The sequence below is a fragment of the Podarcis pityusensis genome (assembly GCF_964106645.2).
Source record: "Podarcis pityusensis genome assembly, chromosome: 1".
Lineage (NCBI taxonomy): Eukaryota > Metazoa > Chordata > Lepidosauria > Squamata > Lacertidae > Podarcis > Podarcis pityusensis.
In genome coordinates this window covers 75,365,231-75,380,326 of record NC_138028.1, presented here as the reverse complement: position 1 = coordinate 75,380,326, position 15,096 = coordinate 75,365,231, and the positions used below count along the sequence as shown (strand labels likewise).

The 15,096-nt window shown below is 44.2% G+C and overlaps 1 protein-coding gene across 2 annotated transcripts in view; it reads left to right on the top strand.

Moving 5' to 3' along the window:
• The window catches only part of LSP1 (lymphocyte specific protein 1), a 76,039-nt gene that overhangs the window by 49,010 nt on the left and 11,933 nt on the right, over positions 1-15,096 (top strand). For both annotated transcript variants that reach the window (XM_080999316.1, XM_080999317.1), the window contains exons 3-10: positions 4,248-4,430; positions 8,162-8,492; positions 9,172-9,285; positions 10,259-10,302; positions 11,794-11,875; positions 12,965-13,102; positions 13,834-13,914; positions 14,508-14,631. In XM_080999316.1, the coding sequence (XP_080855442.1) occupies positions 4,248-4,430; positions 8,162-8,492; positions 9,172-9,285; positions 10,259-10,302; positions 11,794-11,875; positions 12,965-13,102; positions 13,834-13,914; positions 14,508-14,606 (1,072 nt within the window). In that variant the 3' untranslated portion in view covers positions 14,607-14,631. The remainder of the gene's footprint in view (positions 1-4,247; positions 4,431-8,161; positions 8,493-9,171; positions 9,286-10,258; positions 10,303-11,793; positions 11,876-12,964; positions 13,103-13,833; positions 13,915-14,507; positions 14,632-15,096) is intronic.

Below are 15,096 nucleotides of genomic sequence, written 5' to 3'. Positions count from 1 at the left end.
GGACATCCTTTATTGTGTCCCTTACTCCAGAGCATCAGAACCTCACAGAATGTCTTGGGCACCTCTCCACCTTCAGCTGAGTATGATGAGTATACAGGACTGAGAGTGGGGGAATGGCAATGGCCAATGCCATCAACACCATGCCATGCTTGGCTTCCAGAGGCAACCAGCTGGTGACTGTAAGGAGAAACAGACTAGGGTGGAATCTTAGATTCTTACTTCAGTACACTAGAATTATCCATGCAGCCTCAACCAAAAGACCAAGTCCAGGAAATACAGTATTTTGTGAGCTCATCTGCAAATCAGACCAATGATAGTCTCTCTTCAATACAGTATTTTACCAACTCAAGCTCCCATTTTAATTTTCCTAGCTTTTTACAGTGATCTGAGTTGTGCAATATTTCACACAGTGGATTCAAGTTGTCATCATTCCTGTAATGCTTGCAGACTTGCTACTATAACAGTATTGTCCCTTTCCTTGAATCTGTTTTCCAATTCATTGAGTGCAATGGTCAAGAACAATGTCATCAAGCCTTCTGAGCTCTAGTTCTTTTCCATTCTTTCCTTCAAAACTGACACCCCCACTGTCAATAATACTGTCAGAAAACTTTTATGTGAGCTTACAAAGAGGTTTGATGATGCTTCGTGGTCAGCAGTTTCCATGCTTTCCTCGGCTGCTTCCATAGTGTTACTGAAAACAATATCCTTTTGCATTTCTTGCAACTGCCTTGTAGCACAATAAGTTTCAATGTTGCCTCAATATCCAGAGTCTTCTGCTATAACAGTGATGTTATAAGTTTAAGATATCCCAGTTATTTTAGCATAATTTCAGTAAGAAGGGAGGGCAGATAGACGACTAATCTAATTGAGCAATTCAATAGCTCCAGTTTTTAGATGACCAATTTTTTCACAAGGGAAAGATGCACTGATGCATCTGTGTGTGGAAAGAAATAATTATTTATCTGAATGTATAATCATAAATGAATCCGAATGTCCAGTCCATTGTTGAACCAACAGGCATTTTAAAAAGCTACCTTTATAAATCTGAGCAACACACCCATTCTTAAGAAAAATACATACAACTGTTTACATAAGTCAAAATATTCCTTCATCTAAGGTAGAACCTCAGTTACGTGCACTATTGCCAAATGGAGTTGGTGATTTAAAGCAATGAAGAAACAAATGTTTCAGTCAAGTTCTTTTGAGATCAAAGCTTGAACACCACCAGATGTGCATTTCGAGACAGAAGCTTCGTCATGCGACTGAGTAATTAGTTTGTCAAAATCTGACTGTAAGCCAGCTAATGTGGACAAAATTTCAGATGTTATACTTCAGTACTTTGTGAATGAAGCTCTAAAAAAACAACACAACTGTCTTTCTATCGGCTTCATGATATAGCAGAGCAATTGCCACATCTACAATGTCTTGTTTCGGCAGGTCCACATAACAGCAGGGACGCTTTTATATGTCAAGCGGTATATAAATAGTCTTCATAAATAAAAGTAAAGATTGCTTTATCCAGAGTCATGAAAAAGGAACATTTGTACTATTTGCATACGTGAAAATGTACGTAGAAGGAAATGTACAGTGGTTCCTTGGTTTATGAACTTAATCTGTTCCGGAAGTCTGTTCTTAAACCAAAGCCATTCTTTTTTAAAAAAATAAATTTTTTTTTTATATTCCCTAATGAGGCTTCCCACTGCTGGTACCCTTCCACCATTCGGCTTCCATTCGTAGACCGAGGTAAAGTTCGCTAACCGGAGCACTACTTCTGGTTTTGCGGAGCTCTTATACTGAATAGTTCGTAAACAGGGCTGTTCTTAAACTGAGGTACCATTGTACATAGAAAAATAGCATGTCTGAAATGGTTATCAAGTAGGGCTAACTGATCTCCAGAAACATTTACTGATTCTCTGCTGATTCTCCTTTCCCTTTTCTCTGTCATGTCAAATGTACAATATACGACATATATTTCGTGATCAATGTTGCAACTTGCGAGTGTGTGCTGCTTAAACATTCTACGATATCCAGTTCAGAAACCTCAGGAGGACCTGGCATTGTGGGACAGGAAGAGCATCATCTCAACTACGGAATCATTTTGCACTTCCATAACTGTTTCGAATCAAACAGGCACTGTGAGTGCTTTAAATCTGTCTGCTGTCAGAAGATCTTTTATTCTAAAAGCAGTCGGGCTCAGGCAGTGAAGGAAGCCTGTGAAAAACAAAAACGGTGTAAGAGGTTCTAAGCAACTCTCTCACATCCCCGGTTACTTATTTTCCTTTTAGTTAACTCTGGCCTAGGAGTTTGTGCATCTTTGTATTAAATTGCAGCCGCTGTGTTTGATCATAGCTTTGGAATGCAGTCTGTATACTCCGAAGGCCAAATGACGGACTCTTGCCAGTTGGGTATAAGTGCTCCTTTCCCTCTCTTCCTTTATTAATGAATGGAAGAGATTATTTTCTCTGTGTTAACACATACACAATCCTTAACATTAAAAGCATAAGAGACATCTAAAGTTCAGTTCCCCACCCTCAAGTCTCCCCCCCCCCAAAAGAATGTAGGATGCTTTATATTGTTTCAGACTGTATTCTTAGTGTGAATTACCTCAATACTTATTGCTGGTGGTGCAGTGGGACGTTTGTCTGCCAGCTAATTAGAAATCACTTGGATAAAATGTTGGAATATATTTTAAGGACAACTTTCTGCACTTTGAAGCCAACAGGATACTCTCACTGATTTTTTAAAATAATCCTTGAGTCAGATGATCTAGACTCAGTTTGCTGATAAACTATATTGTATTTGTGGAACTTCTGCCATCACATGAGCTCTCAAAAGAACAGAGCAAGATCAATTTTCTCCTGCGCCAGCAAATAACTGTTGTGACCAATAAACACATAGCAACAGCCCAAGTTATATATTTCAAACTCCTACTGGTATCAGTTGGAGACTTAAGCTGCAATTCTCTCTGCAGTTTCCTGAGAATAAACCCCAGTGAAGACAGTGGGGCATGCATCTGAGTAAACATGCATAGAACTGTGCTGCTTATCACTCCCACTGAAACCAACAGGATTGATCAGAGCCTAGTTTTGACTGCACACAAACCTTATAGCCAGCAGCAAATTACAAAGCACGAAGCATAGGCAGAGTCCTATAAATTAAACACCGTTGTGAGTTTCTACACCAAATCACATTGGTGCTTTATAAGGGCTTTTGTAAACAATCAGCGAAAACATCCCCCAATTACCTTTAAACTAGGGTTTAAGCTTTTTTTCAAAGGAAAACCCAGAAGTTTGTGCATCTTAGACAAACCCCAAAGTTGTTGTCAATGGCAGGTGTGTGAGTCCCAACATAATTCATGGGGAGAAGGACCAGTAGTTTGGCTGCAGCAGATACTAGACCACTATTTCATGACTTAAACAAAACCCACTGACTAAATCTGTATTGCGGTGGTGGGGAGGACACAATAGCTAAAGAATTAATAAGAATACCACATAACTCTAAATAAATATTCAGAAATAGTGCAGCATTGCTACGGATGCTTTTGTATAGATGGTTAACCTCTCTCTCTCTCCCCCCCCTCGTGTGTGTGTGTGTGTGTGTGTGTGTTGACATCCTGAAAAGGAGAGAGCTAAAACCCAAAATTTCACAAAATGGCATGAGCTTGAGAGTGGAATGGTTGTGTTTCTTGTCACTAATCAGGACTCCATCTGCACTATAGATTTAAAGCAGTCTCATACTGTAGCTTATCAGAGGAACTGTAATTTGTAAAGGGTGCTGAGAAAAGAGACTCCTACTCCCCTTGCAGAAAAAAATATTATTTATTGAATTTATATACCCTTTAAACAATCCGTCTGGAAATTGTGAGGGGAATGATGGTATGAAGGCTTAGTGGCGATGCAGTTTGGCTGAGCGGGTGTACCAGCCGAGCCGATCCAGCTCTTTTGCCAGTGTGTCCACCCAATCACAGTGTCCCCACAGCTCTGTCCAGGTAAGCGGCAGTGATTCCAGAGCCAGGAGGGTGGAGTTGCCCTAACTCACCAGCCGCATCTGGTTTCACTCCAGCTCCCATCAGCCTGACCATTGGCCACAGGGGCTGGGACAAAGGGGAGCTAGGAGTTTACAACATCTGAAGGGCCCACAGTAGCTAAAATGAGAACAGTCAACAAAGCCAGTGACCAGAACAATGTGTGTGTTATTCTGAACTTGCATTGTGTTAAACATCTTTCTTTCTTTCTCCCGTGTTTCAGGATTGATGGTAAGCCTTCTGGGACTACAGAATTGGAAGAGGATGAAGGCTTTAGCGATTGGTCCCAGAAACTTGAGCAGCGCAAGCAGAGATGGGCAGGGGAAGGAGTGCCGGAAGGAGAGCAGACATGCCAGGGCGACTGGAGAGAAGCCCAGCCGGTGGCACCTGTATGCTGTGAAGAAAGGTAGAGATGCTTTTTCGCTGCTCCGAAAGAAGTGGCAAACTCTTACGCACAAACTAGAAGAACTGGTGTCAAACCAGAGACACCAGAAGAATTGTAACAATTCTGTGCAGGTGAACTTAAGAAGTAAAGCCCACCAATTGAATGGGGCTTACTTCTAGGTAAGGGGATGTAGTCTGGCCACTCTCAGGACAAAACAATTTGATTTACTGCAAGCCATTTCCGTTATCAAGAAATTTTCCAGCCCAGGCAGATTTTTATTTGACATTCCTGCATTAGTTCCACTGAGTAAACACATGTATGGTGGGTTTATTGTTTGCTTTAAAAAAATATATGACTGGGGTATGTAGGCTGTTTCAGCTGGGAGAGAGAAAATATGGAACACCTGCAGCAGGACAGTGCAAAGGAAAGGAAAGGAAAGGAAAGGAAAGGGAGGGTGTGTCCCGAAAACCTTAATTAGGAAAACACATTTAGGTGAGATGATTCTGCTTTGCTTCCTGTTTTCCTGGAGGTTGAGGGAGAGCCACAACTCCAGTGTAAGTAGACTCTTGATAGTAGGCCTTTTACCAGATTCTGGGTGGAATTTAGAGTGAAATCTTTCTCTTGTGTCCTTTAAAATAGTTGCTTCAGACTCTGAAGTGCATTGTGAGGTTTCATTGTATCTGTTGTGGGCCATATGTACTCTGAGAAGCTATTACTGCCTTAACACGGGGAGACTATAAATTATTTGTAAACTTCCAGGGAATTTGTTCTTTCTAACTGTTGGTTAGCTTTCCCCAGTGGATTTTAGGATTGATAGGTTTATTGGGCCTTGGGTGGGTCCACAGAAGGATATACATAGAGATCTCCTACTTGCGAGTTGAGAGTAGGCTTCATATCACAGGGAGCTTCCCAAGAGTAGAATGCCTAATGGACTTGGGTGCTATTTGGTCACAAATATGAGGTTGCTATCTCTGTAACTGGCTTTTGGCAAGTGCCTCTTAACACCAGCTTAATGTGCTGACCTTAAACTGGTCGCCTCAACTCAAAAAGGATATTGTGGAGCTGGAAAAGTCCATCACTGGCTACCAGCCACAGTGACTGTTTCGCCTCCTCACGCAGAGGCAGTAATGCTTCTGAATGCCAGCTGCTGAAAACAAAAGGAGGGGCGAGTGCCGTTTTGCTCAGATCCTGGTTGCAGGATCTCATAGGCATCTGGATGCCTACTGTGAGAATAGGATGCTGGACTAGATGGGTCATTGGCCTGACCCAGCAGCCTGCTATTATGTTCTTATGATGAGGCTTTTTCTGTCCTTTCCAAAGCTTCATCTGATCCTTGTGTGCGAAGCTGCTGCCAGCTCTCATCTTACTTGGTTGGCAACCCTATACAAACACAATGTTGTTGGTTCTTTGTTGGTTTGGGGTGGTGTTTAGGAACATGGCCCCACATTTTAACTGAATTATAAACCAGTGTGCACATTTTTATTTTCACTGCATTGGGGGTACCTTATAAGTAATGAATGCAATGCTCATCTTTATACAGCATTTGTCGTCGTCCCCCCCCCCCCGCCCTGTGTGGAGATTCCCGGTACATCACAGATGCACCTGGGGCCTTCTGAATGCAAAGCAGGTCCTCTGCCACAGAGCTGTGGTCTCCCCACCCCTCAATTAATTAAAGCAGTGACTTTGGAATTAAAGTTATCGTGATTGGTGAGGTAAAGCATGGAGGAGAATGAATGCTGCCTATACGACTACTGTGTATACGAAACATAGTGAGAAGTGCATGCCAAGAAAAGTGTGGAAATTCAGTTGCAATTTTCTTAGCAATTTTGTATAGCAGAAAAGCAATGAGTAGCATGGTGAGAGGCACCTGGGGTGAGCAACGCTTTATAATTGATTATTCATAAGCATAGGGCTTATAGGTAAGCCTTGGGTACTTCTTATTGCCAACAGGACTCTTTGCATAAGGAAGAAATGATGTTTTAATGCTTTACATTTCTAGCATTTTGTTTGTGGTTAATACCTGGTTCCAAATTCACATAAATGAAGATATGGATTTACCTTGTGTTCCATGTGAAATGCAGGGAGGGGTTGCCAGAGCTACAACCAGCATTTATTGGGTTAATTTGGAATGCCTGTCCACCTTCCATGCACTGCTTTAGTAGGAACATCTGCTCTGCCTCAAAGCCCAGCAATGGAACTGTGTAAACACAACTTCTCGTGGTGCCTACACACATTCCCATATGTTTTTGGTATGGACATTGTGGGTCAGTGGAAGGTTAAATCAACTTCAGCTTGGCATTTACATCCAGGAGAGTCATAATATAGACAAGCGCCGCCATGCAATAGTGCTTCGGTTTAGGAGAGGAAAGAGGATTGAAGGGAAAAGATACATGATGCTGAGGTTCTGTGGGGTTTTTCCTTGAGGGATTTTGAGTGCAACTGTGACCCAGAGGTCAAGCATCCTCTCTCCCAGTACTGCTGCTGCCATCAAACTTGCAGCCTGACATTTCTCCCCTGCCACCACCGCAAAAGGCAGGATATGGATCGCAAAGCGTCACATGTCATTTCCCCCTTGTTTTTCATTGAAGGACCGCAAAGCAGGGCGTATCTTTGCTCTGAGATGTATTGCACAAGTATCCTACCAGTAACATGAATAACTTCTGCTTCACCAGATTCTGGTTATTCTGAATGCCCTCATCTATTTTGCCCTGGGTTTTTCAGCTATAGTAGTTCCTTGTTTTGAACAATATATCAGGAGCACCACTGGACTCGCTATCTTTACTTTTGATACAGGACAGTTTAGAACCTGGTAGAGTCAGCCTACTCAGTCTAACCATTAGGCTGAGGGAGACAATTGCACCAGGCAGCAATTTTTGGAGACTCTCAGTGACATTGTGTTTCACTTGCATTTGGGTGTCAAGGTGGCTTGGGCTAAATCTGGAATGTAGACTTCATTAACAGAATACAAGGCTCCTGTAATGGTTCTAGGGGTTGCTCGTGTGTAAATCGGCGCCCCACCTGGCTGGGATGCCTGAGTGAACCTTTTCTGTCCGGACAGCCACTTGCCCGTGGCTGCCTCAATCGCTGGCAGAATCCGTCAGTGGGCGTTTCTTGAACTTCTTCCAGCACAAAAGTTATTTGACGCCTAGTCTCCGCCTAGTCTCCCTGCGCGGAAGCCTTCTGCGCAGGGAGGGTGTGGGCAGCGGAGGACCCGTGCTCTCCCCGCTAGTCCCCGGCGAAGAGTCATGGAGCCACCTCACCGATTCCCCCATCTGCCCCCCTTCTCCACTGGTGCTACGCTGATTTCCTTCCCCAGAAGATGTGCTGCTTCTCTCCCTCCCGGGACGCTCTCCGGAATCCCTCTGGAGCCCTCCCTCTCCCCCTGGCTCCGATGGCAGTTCCCTGACAGCTCCCATATATGTGTTGTGCTGGGTGCTCCACAAAGCCTTTCCCCTGTATATTCTCTCCCATTCTGGCCCCTACTTCTGGGGAGTACTAAGGAAATGCAAACAAGTGTCTCACCATATTAATGATTATGTGGCAGCTCATTGGCACAATGCTGTATTTTGTTTTTCACATAGAAGTCAAATTGGTGGCATCATTTGAACTAGTAGACTTCCTTTCCTGTGAATATTGTAACTCTGCTCATCTTAAAGATATTAAAAGCGGGTGCTTCGCTTTTAAAAGAAAAGGAATTTAACTGATAGCTTTGTCCTTTTCTCTTATCCTTTCCTCCCATTGCCAATTTTCAGTCCTAGGTCACCAAAGCGTTCCTATGAGGAAGAAGAAGGCAATCTGATGGAAGCAGAAGCCAAGCTAGGGCAGATTCACCTGGATCAGGAGTCTCCCATCTTCATCCGGTTTGCACCTGGGCCTTCAAACTTTCTCAAGTTTTCCTCTGGTTCCATCTCACAAGATCAGCTTGAAGAAGAAGCAGAGCTGGATCAGCAGCAAAAGCTTAACGAAGATGTGGATATCAGAGCAGAGAATCAGGGTGTCAGAGAGGAGCTCCAAGATGTCGAAGAGGAGCCACAGCATGTCGCAGAAGAGAATCAGCATGAAGAAGAGAAAAAAATGCAAGAGGTCAGATGTGTTCTGTCATCATATGCCTGCAAATTAGTAGGCTAAAACCAAAATGGAGGCAACAGGACCACAAGGGAAATGGGCAAAATAAGGACATAAAGAAAGACAAAAATCTGCTTGGAAACTTTTGTTGGCCCTCAGTGTCTTGTAGCTGTACACACTACTGCTGTTGTCACTGCAAGCCATGGGGATGGGATGAGGTCAGATATGAAGTTCAAAATTACCTTGAGAGAATGGGAAACTCATCTGAATCTGACAAAAATAATTTCAACAGACACAAATGCAAAGTTACGCATTGAGGCAAAAAATAAAATAAAAATGAAATTCACAGATATAAGATGGGGGAATATCTGGTTAGGCAGCAGGCCACGTGAAAAGGGTCTGAGGAACGCAGTTGACTACAACTGTTGTTGAATCAGCAGCATTATGTGTCTGCAAAAAAAGGGGGGGGGCTAATGTAATTTTAGGCTGCAGTAATAGAACTAATATTGATATCCTGGGAAATTCTTCACTAGTCAGAGGTCATCTGTCTGGACCACTGTGTCCAGTTCTGCACTTGGAGAAGGGAGTAGGGCAACTGGGAGAGCAGAGAAGGTAGTCAGGGGTGTGGAAAACAACTCCTAGAGGAAATGTTGCACAAGCTCTTTTTGCTGAATTGCCACCAATTATTTCTCTCCAGGAGAAGAAAAGGAGAAGGAATGAGGAGGAAGAGGCACCAGAAAAACGGCAAAGAACTCCAAGCACTTCCAGCCAAGAGGAAGAGTCTCAGCCTCCTTCAAGCCCTACGGTAAAGGTATGAATCATAATCCTTAGGTAGGAGGACACTGGAAATCCCAGTAAACAAAGGTTGGGTCTCTTCCCCCCCAGCTCCCCCCCCATTTGGAGGACTATACAGTGGTACCTCGGGTACATACGCTTCAGGTTACAGACTCCGCTAACCCAGAAATAGTGCTTCAGGTTAAGAACTTTGCTTCAGGATGAGAACAGAAATCATGCTCCGGCGGTGTGGCGGCAGTGGGAGGCCCCATTAGCTAAAGTGGTACCTCAGATTAAGAACAGTTCCAGGTTAAGAACAGACCTCCAGAATGAATTAAGTACCGTATTTTTCGCCCCATAGGACGCACCTAGTTTTTTTTGGGGGGGGAAATAAAGGGAAAAAAAATATTCCCCCCCCAGGCACGGGGCTGGCGCAGGGGAAGCCTGAGCTTCCCCCGACCCCAGCCCCCAGAACAGCCTGCTATCCGCAAGCCTAGGGAGCCGCGCCGGTCTCCCCAGGCTTGTGGAGAGCTGCGCGAAGCCCAGGAGCGCTCTTCAGCGCGCCCCAGGCTTCGGAATGCAGGCAGCTCTGCGCAACCCTCCGGAGCCCGGTGCGGCTTCACGCCGGGCTCCCTAGGGTTGCGCAGGGCTTCGTGAAGCCTGGAGAGCGAGAGGGGTCGGTGCGCACTGACCCCTCTCGCTTTCCAGGCTTCAGCGAAAGCCTGTATTCGCCCCATAGGACGCGCACACATTTCCCCTTCATTTTTGAAGGGGAAAAAGTGTGTCCTATAGGGCGAAAAATACGGTACATAACCAGAGGTACCACTGTACAATGTCCTAGAAGAGCAGAAGGGTACAGAACTGTGCAAATCAGGTGGGAGAAAGGCAGTCGTTACACTTTTTTCTTCTCTTTTCCCAGCCTTAGCTTGGCATTTTGGGGTGGAAGCAGGAAGGTTGTATCTATCTTCTAGACCACTGACTAAGCTGGTGTGTTGTCGTTTTTTATTTAGATTGTTGAAAGAACTGAATCCCTGAACCGCTCCATACAGAAAAGGTAACTTCCATCCGAGGATTGAATGTTCTTAAGTTATGCAATGTTGATGCTGTGTTTCACTGGATTAAAGGCAACTATGCTGAAAGTAATAATAGTAATTTATTATTTATACCCCGCCCATCTGGCTGGGTTTTCCCAGCCACTCTGGGCAGCTCCCAACAGAATATTAAAAACACAATAAAACATCAAACATTAAATACTTCCCCAAACAGGGTTGCCTGTTTTACTTACTTCCCATGTTACATGCTGCCTTTCAGAGCAAAGTCATCCCAACGTAGCTTCTATAAATAGCAAAATAAAAATATAAAAACAGCCTAATTATATTTGCAAAATTAAACAGCAGTTTAAAATGATATAAAACCCAAGCCGTTAAAAGTAGATTGAAATAAGTACAAAATTTAAGGCCCCTTTAAAAGCTAATAAATAGGGGGATGGTGGGGCCATAGTCTATATTTTTAATATCTGTAGATCAAACTTCCCAGCATATCGGGCCACCACTGAAAAAGCCTGATCAGAAGTGCCCACAAATCTAATTAATCTTGACATTTGGCCTGCATGCAGGATCTCTGAGGGTGATCTTAAGGCCTAGGCAGGTTCAAGTGGGTGCTGTGGGGTCCTTCACAACACCTGGCCCCAAACCATCTATTCTTCTTGATACTGAGGGCAAAGAATTGGGCTGTGTATCTCTTTCTTGGGCATAACACTTAAAACTTGCTCAGACTTGTGCTTCTTTATTCAGACAAAGAACTGAAATTTGGTTAGATATATAGCCAAAAACACTGGCCACAAACCAGGATGTGCAACTAAAGTTTGTGCTAGACAAGGTTAAATACTGGTATAGTTCACATATTGCACTAAGCTAAATCATGTGCAGGTTCCTAGGGTGGAGATTGTGGCCACTTTGCTCTTGCTTGGTAGTTCTGCTCCTGCACTGAGCAGGTTAGTCTGGGTCATTCCAACCCAGACTAACCACAGGCTGTCACCAAGATTTGTCCTATCGCTTATGGCTTTTCTGTGAGATCTGTACTACAAGGAGAAACAAAACCATTCAGGGGGAGCAGAACAGCCTTGATCTCCTCTCTAGGAACCCACACATTCGCACTAAAGCAGAATTTGGCTTGTTATGACGTGTGAGCCAGGCCACTATTTACCATGAACAAACCATGGTTAAACTTTGGTTCAGGCAATCTCCCAAGTTTTTCTGCTTGCACAGTGACAAGCAGGTATTACTGGTGTCTCCTTTATACAAGTCCTCTGCAGGGGCAGAACTTATTAAGCAAGCTAAACCATGGTTTCCTTGAATTCTCAGGATCTTAACCCAGGGTTACTGCAACAAATCATGGTTAAGTATTTTCTTCAATTAGTTCTTATTGTATTCCAAAAATCACTGGCAAGTGGGAAGATGGCGCTCTGAACATGTTGGGCTGGATTAGCTTTGAAATGCCCAGGTTTGCGAGAAATCCTCTTTCCATTGGCCTCTTCTCCTTCCAGTAACAGTGTGAAGAAGACACAGCCACCTCTTCCAGTTTCAAAGATTGATGACAAACTTGAGCAGTACACTCATGCCATTGAGGTAAGGTGAAACTCCTTGACTCTGTTAATGAAGCTGTCCAAAACTTTGCTGAGGGTGCAGGCTGGTTTCCTTCCACTCCTGACTAAGTTAGGGAATGTGTTAATTGCTTTGAAGAACCTGCCTTGATTGGCTCTAAATGGATGGCAAGCTGGTTAGGTACTTCTGCTGTTGCACATAATAGGATTCAGATTCTGGCATGTCTCTGCAGATGCCATGTTTTCTGTGGCAAGCAAAGTCCTGTGCATGTGCTACCAGCTTGGTGTAGGCTAGGAATCAGCATGTGAAGGTGCTTCCTCTGCCCTCCTATCCAGTTATCACATGTGTGGGTTGTGGCTGACTTCTGTTGGGCCTAATGAGATGCTTTCTTGTTACAATGTTCTGTTGCACCTCTACTGTAGGATGGGAAACCTGTAGTGCATGAGATGATGTAGAATTACATCAACCCTCCTACAGCCAAGCTGGTGCCAGATGTATTGCTCTGCTTTCCTTTGGACCACAAAGTCTGAGCAGCCCAGGACCTCCATACATACTGCTCAGCCTTGCACCTCGGGGAGGTTACTTTGGTGCTACTAATGTAGCAGTTTGACTTTACCCCTGGTGGTGCACTCCATTGTCTTTTGAGGCAGACAACATCAACCCTAACCACTGGCCATGGAGACTGAGTCTGCCTATTCCTGCCCTGCTGGCTACAGATTTTCCACCCTTGTCTTACCAGCTATGGTATAGTTTGGCTTGCTGGTTTGGGTGTGTGTTTTCATTATGGGAGTCTCTGAAATGGAGGCAGTATCTGCACTAGAGGTGTTTAGGAGCTGCCCTGCACCCTGCCTGCCTGTCCTACCATCAACAGGAGCTCTGCTGGCACAAAGTGGTTGTGCATTGCAATTCCTATCTTTGAGAGGAACACATCCACCTTTCATTAGAGCTTACTTAAGCAGGAGCATCACTGTGATGCAGATTCTGCCTCATGTAGGTACCTGGAGATGGGAATCAATTGAATGTGTTTAGAAAGAGCCCGATAGACACAATTGTAAAAGAGGTGAATTGGTTCAGAGTAAGAAGCTCTTTCAAATTTACGTATGTCCCTTCCAGACATCCATCAAGTCTCCGAAGCCTGTGCGTCAGCTTTCCATTGACCTGCCTTCCACTAGTGCTGCAGTGGCCAGCACGAAAAGTCTCTGGGAGACGGGGGAAGTGGCTCAAACTTCTGTGAAGACAACCCCCTGTAAGGTAGGGCTTCTCTTGTGCTTTGTGTTTAAAGAACCTACTGTTGGTAAAGGTTGATGCTGTTATAGAAAAAATGAAAATGCACCTTATTGCAGGAAGCATTTACATGGACATGATTTAATGTGCAAAAATGCACTCAATCAAATGGGGTCAGAATATAGGGCTCCCATACTGATACATTGCATAAAAGTTCTGTCGTTCTAGTAAAGCCTCTTGCATGGAGGTGCCTGTGGTAAATGTTGACACCTAGGTTTTTATACAGGCTCCCAGTATGCTTCTGAGCACAGTTCAAAGTGTTGGTGCTGACCTTTAAAGCCCTAAATGGCTTTAGCCCAGTGTACCTGAACGAGTGTCTCCACACCCATTGTTCAGCACAGACAGAAGTCCAGCTCCGAGGGCCTTCTGGCAATTCCCTCACTGGAAGAAGTGAAATTACGGGGAACTAGGCAGAGGGCCTTCTCGGTAGTGGTACCCGCCCTGTGGAATGCCCTCCCATCAGATGTGAAACCAGTAAGCAACTACACAACTTTAAGAAGACATCCGAAGGCATCCCTGTATCAGGAAATGTTTAATGTTTGACATTTGCTGTGTTTTTATTATGCTGGAAGCTGCCCAGAGCATCTGGCGCAACCCAGTCGGATGGGTGGGGTATAAATAAAAGCACCATCATCATCATCTAATGAGCTGGAAGAAAAGCAGCTCAAAATCCTACCACTGTGTCCATGCTTTTTTAGGACATTGTGGCTGGAGACATTGTGAATAAGAGAAGCCTGTGGGAGCAGAAAGAGAGCCCAAGGACGGATGAAAATGTCAAGGTGAGAGATCCACTTGTTTTCGGAGATACTCAGGGTTTAAACTGGTGAAGAGAATCTTGGGGGCAACCTGGAGCCTGTGTGGCTGCTCCTTTGGAAAGGCATTGCTTATTCATATGGTGCTATACTAACTGTTGTGTGGAATTTGCTTTTAATATTGCTTCTTGCAAACTGTGGGAAAGCAGTGCCTCAGCAGCATGAAAGGGCTCTAGTGGGGAAGCATTCTGGAATAATCACCTATAAATGGAAACGTGTAGGGGGTCTTTAACACCTTTGGGTCGCTAACAGTTCAAGTGCTCTTTCAGGGGTCTTACTTAACACTCCTTTTTGACATGAGCTCATCTGTGGCAGGATGACCATCTGTGTACAGTTTCACTTCTCCTATAACTTGCTTTGTTACAATAAAAATCCCCTTACTCCCTCCTCGGGTGTAAAAGGAGAAGTGCAATAACTGGATCAAAGTCAGACCACTTTGAAAATACTGAAAGTTGGATAAGCACGCAAAACACTTGGAAAGCAGGAAAGCAGGTGGTGTGGGAAGAAGAGTAAGTACTTTAGCCTCTGAAGCTTCTTCTGTTTCCTCCCCTCACGTTTAGCTTCCCCAGAAGCTTCCTGGCAAGAAGTACAAGTACGTGGCAACAGGGCACGGCCAATACAAAAAGGTCTTGATAGAAGATGGGGCAACCGAAAAATAGCCTGCTTTGGCACCAAAACACACAGGTAGGTACAATGGGCCACACAACAGATTAACCACTAGTGATTTTTTCCTCAGTGCTTGAAAGACCACCTTGCATGCAATACTTTCGTAATCTTCACATAATTTACCGTTGCCATATTACAGGTGGCGAGTGAAGCAGAGCAATATGGGGGGGGGGTGTAAGTGACCCCTTTGTACTTCAAACTCACTTGCTTTACTGGTTCTCATCCAATCTGAAACTGACTTGTGTACACACAGCTGCTTGTGTACCATTCTTAAGTGACTCTGTCTTGAGGCACAGCGACAATTATCTCTTCTGCATGTAGGGAGAAGGATTTCTCTGGTAGTGGTGGAAAGCCTTATGTCTCTCTGGCAGCAATGCCATGGCATTTATTTAGTCATGAAAGACAGCACTTACTTTTTTCTCCATAGAAACACTTTATTCAATCTATATATACAAAGGTAATTAAAAAATAAAGCCTTGATTC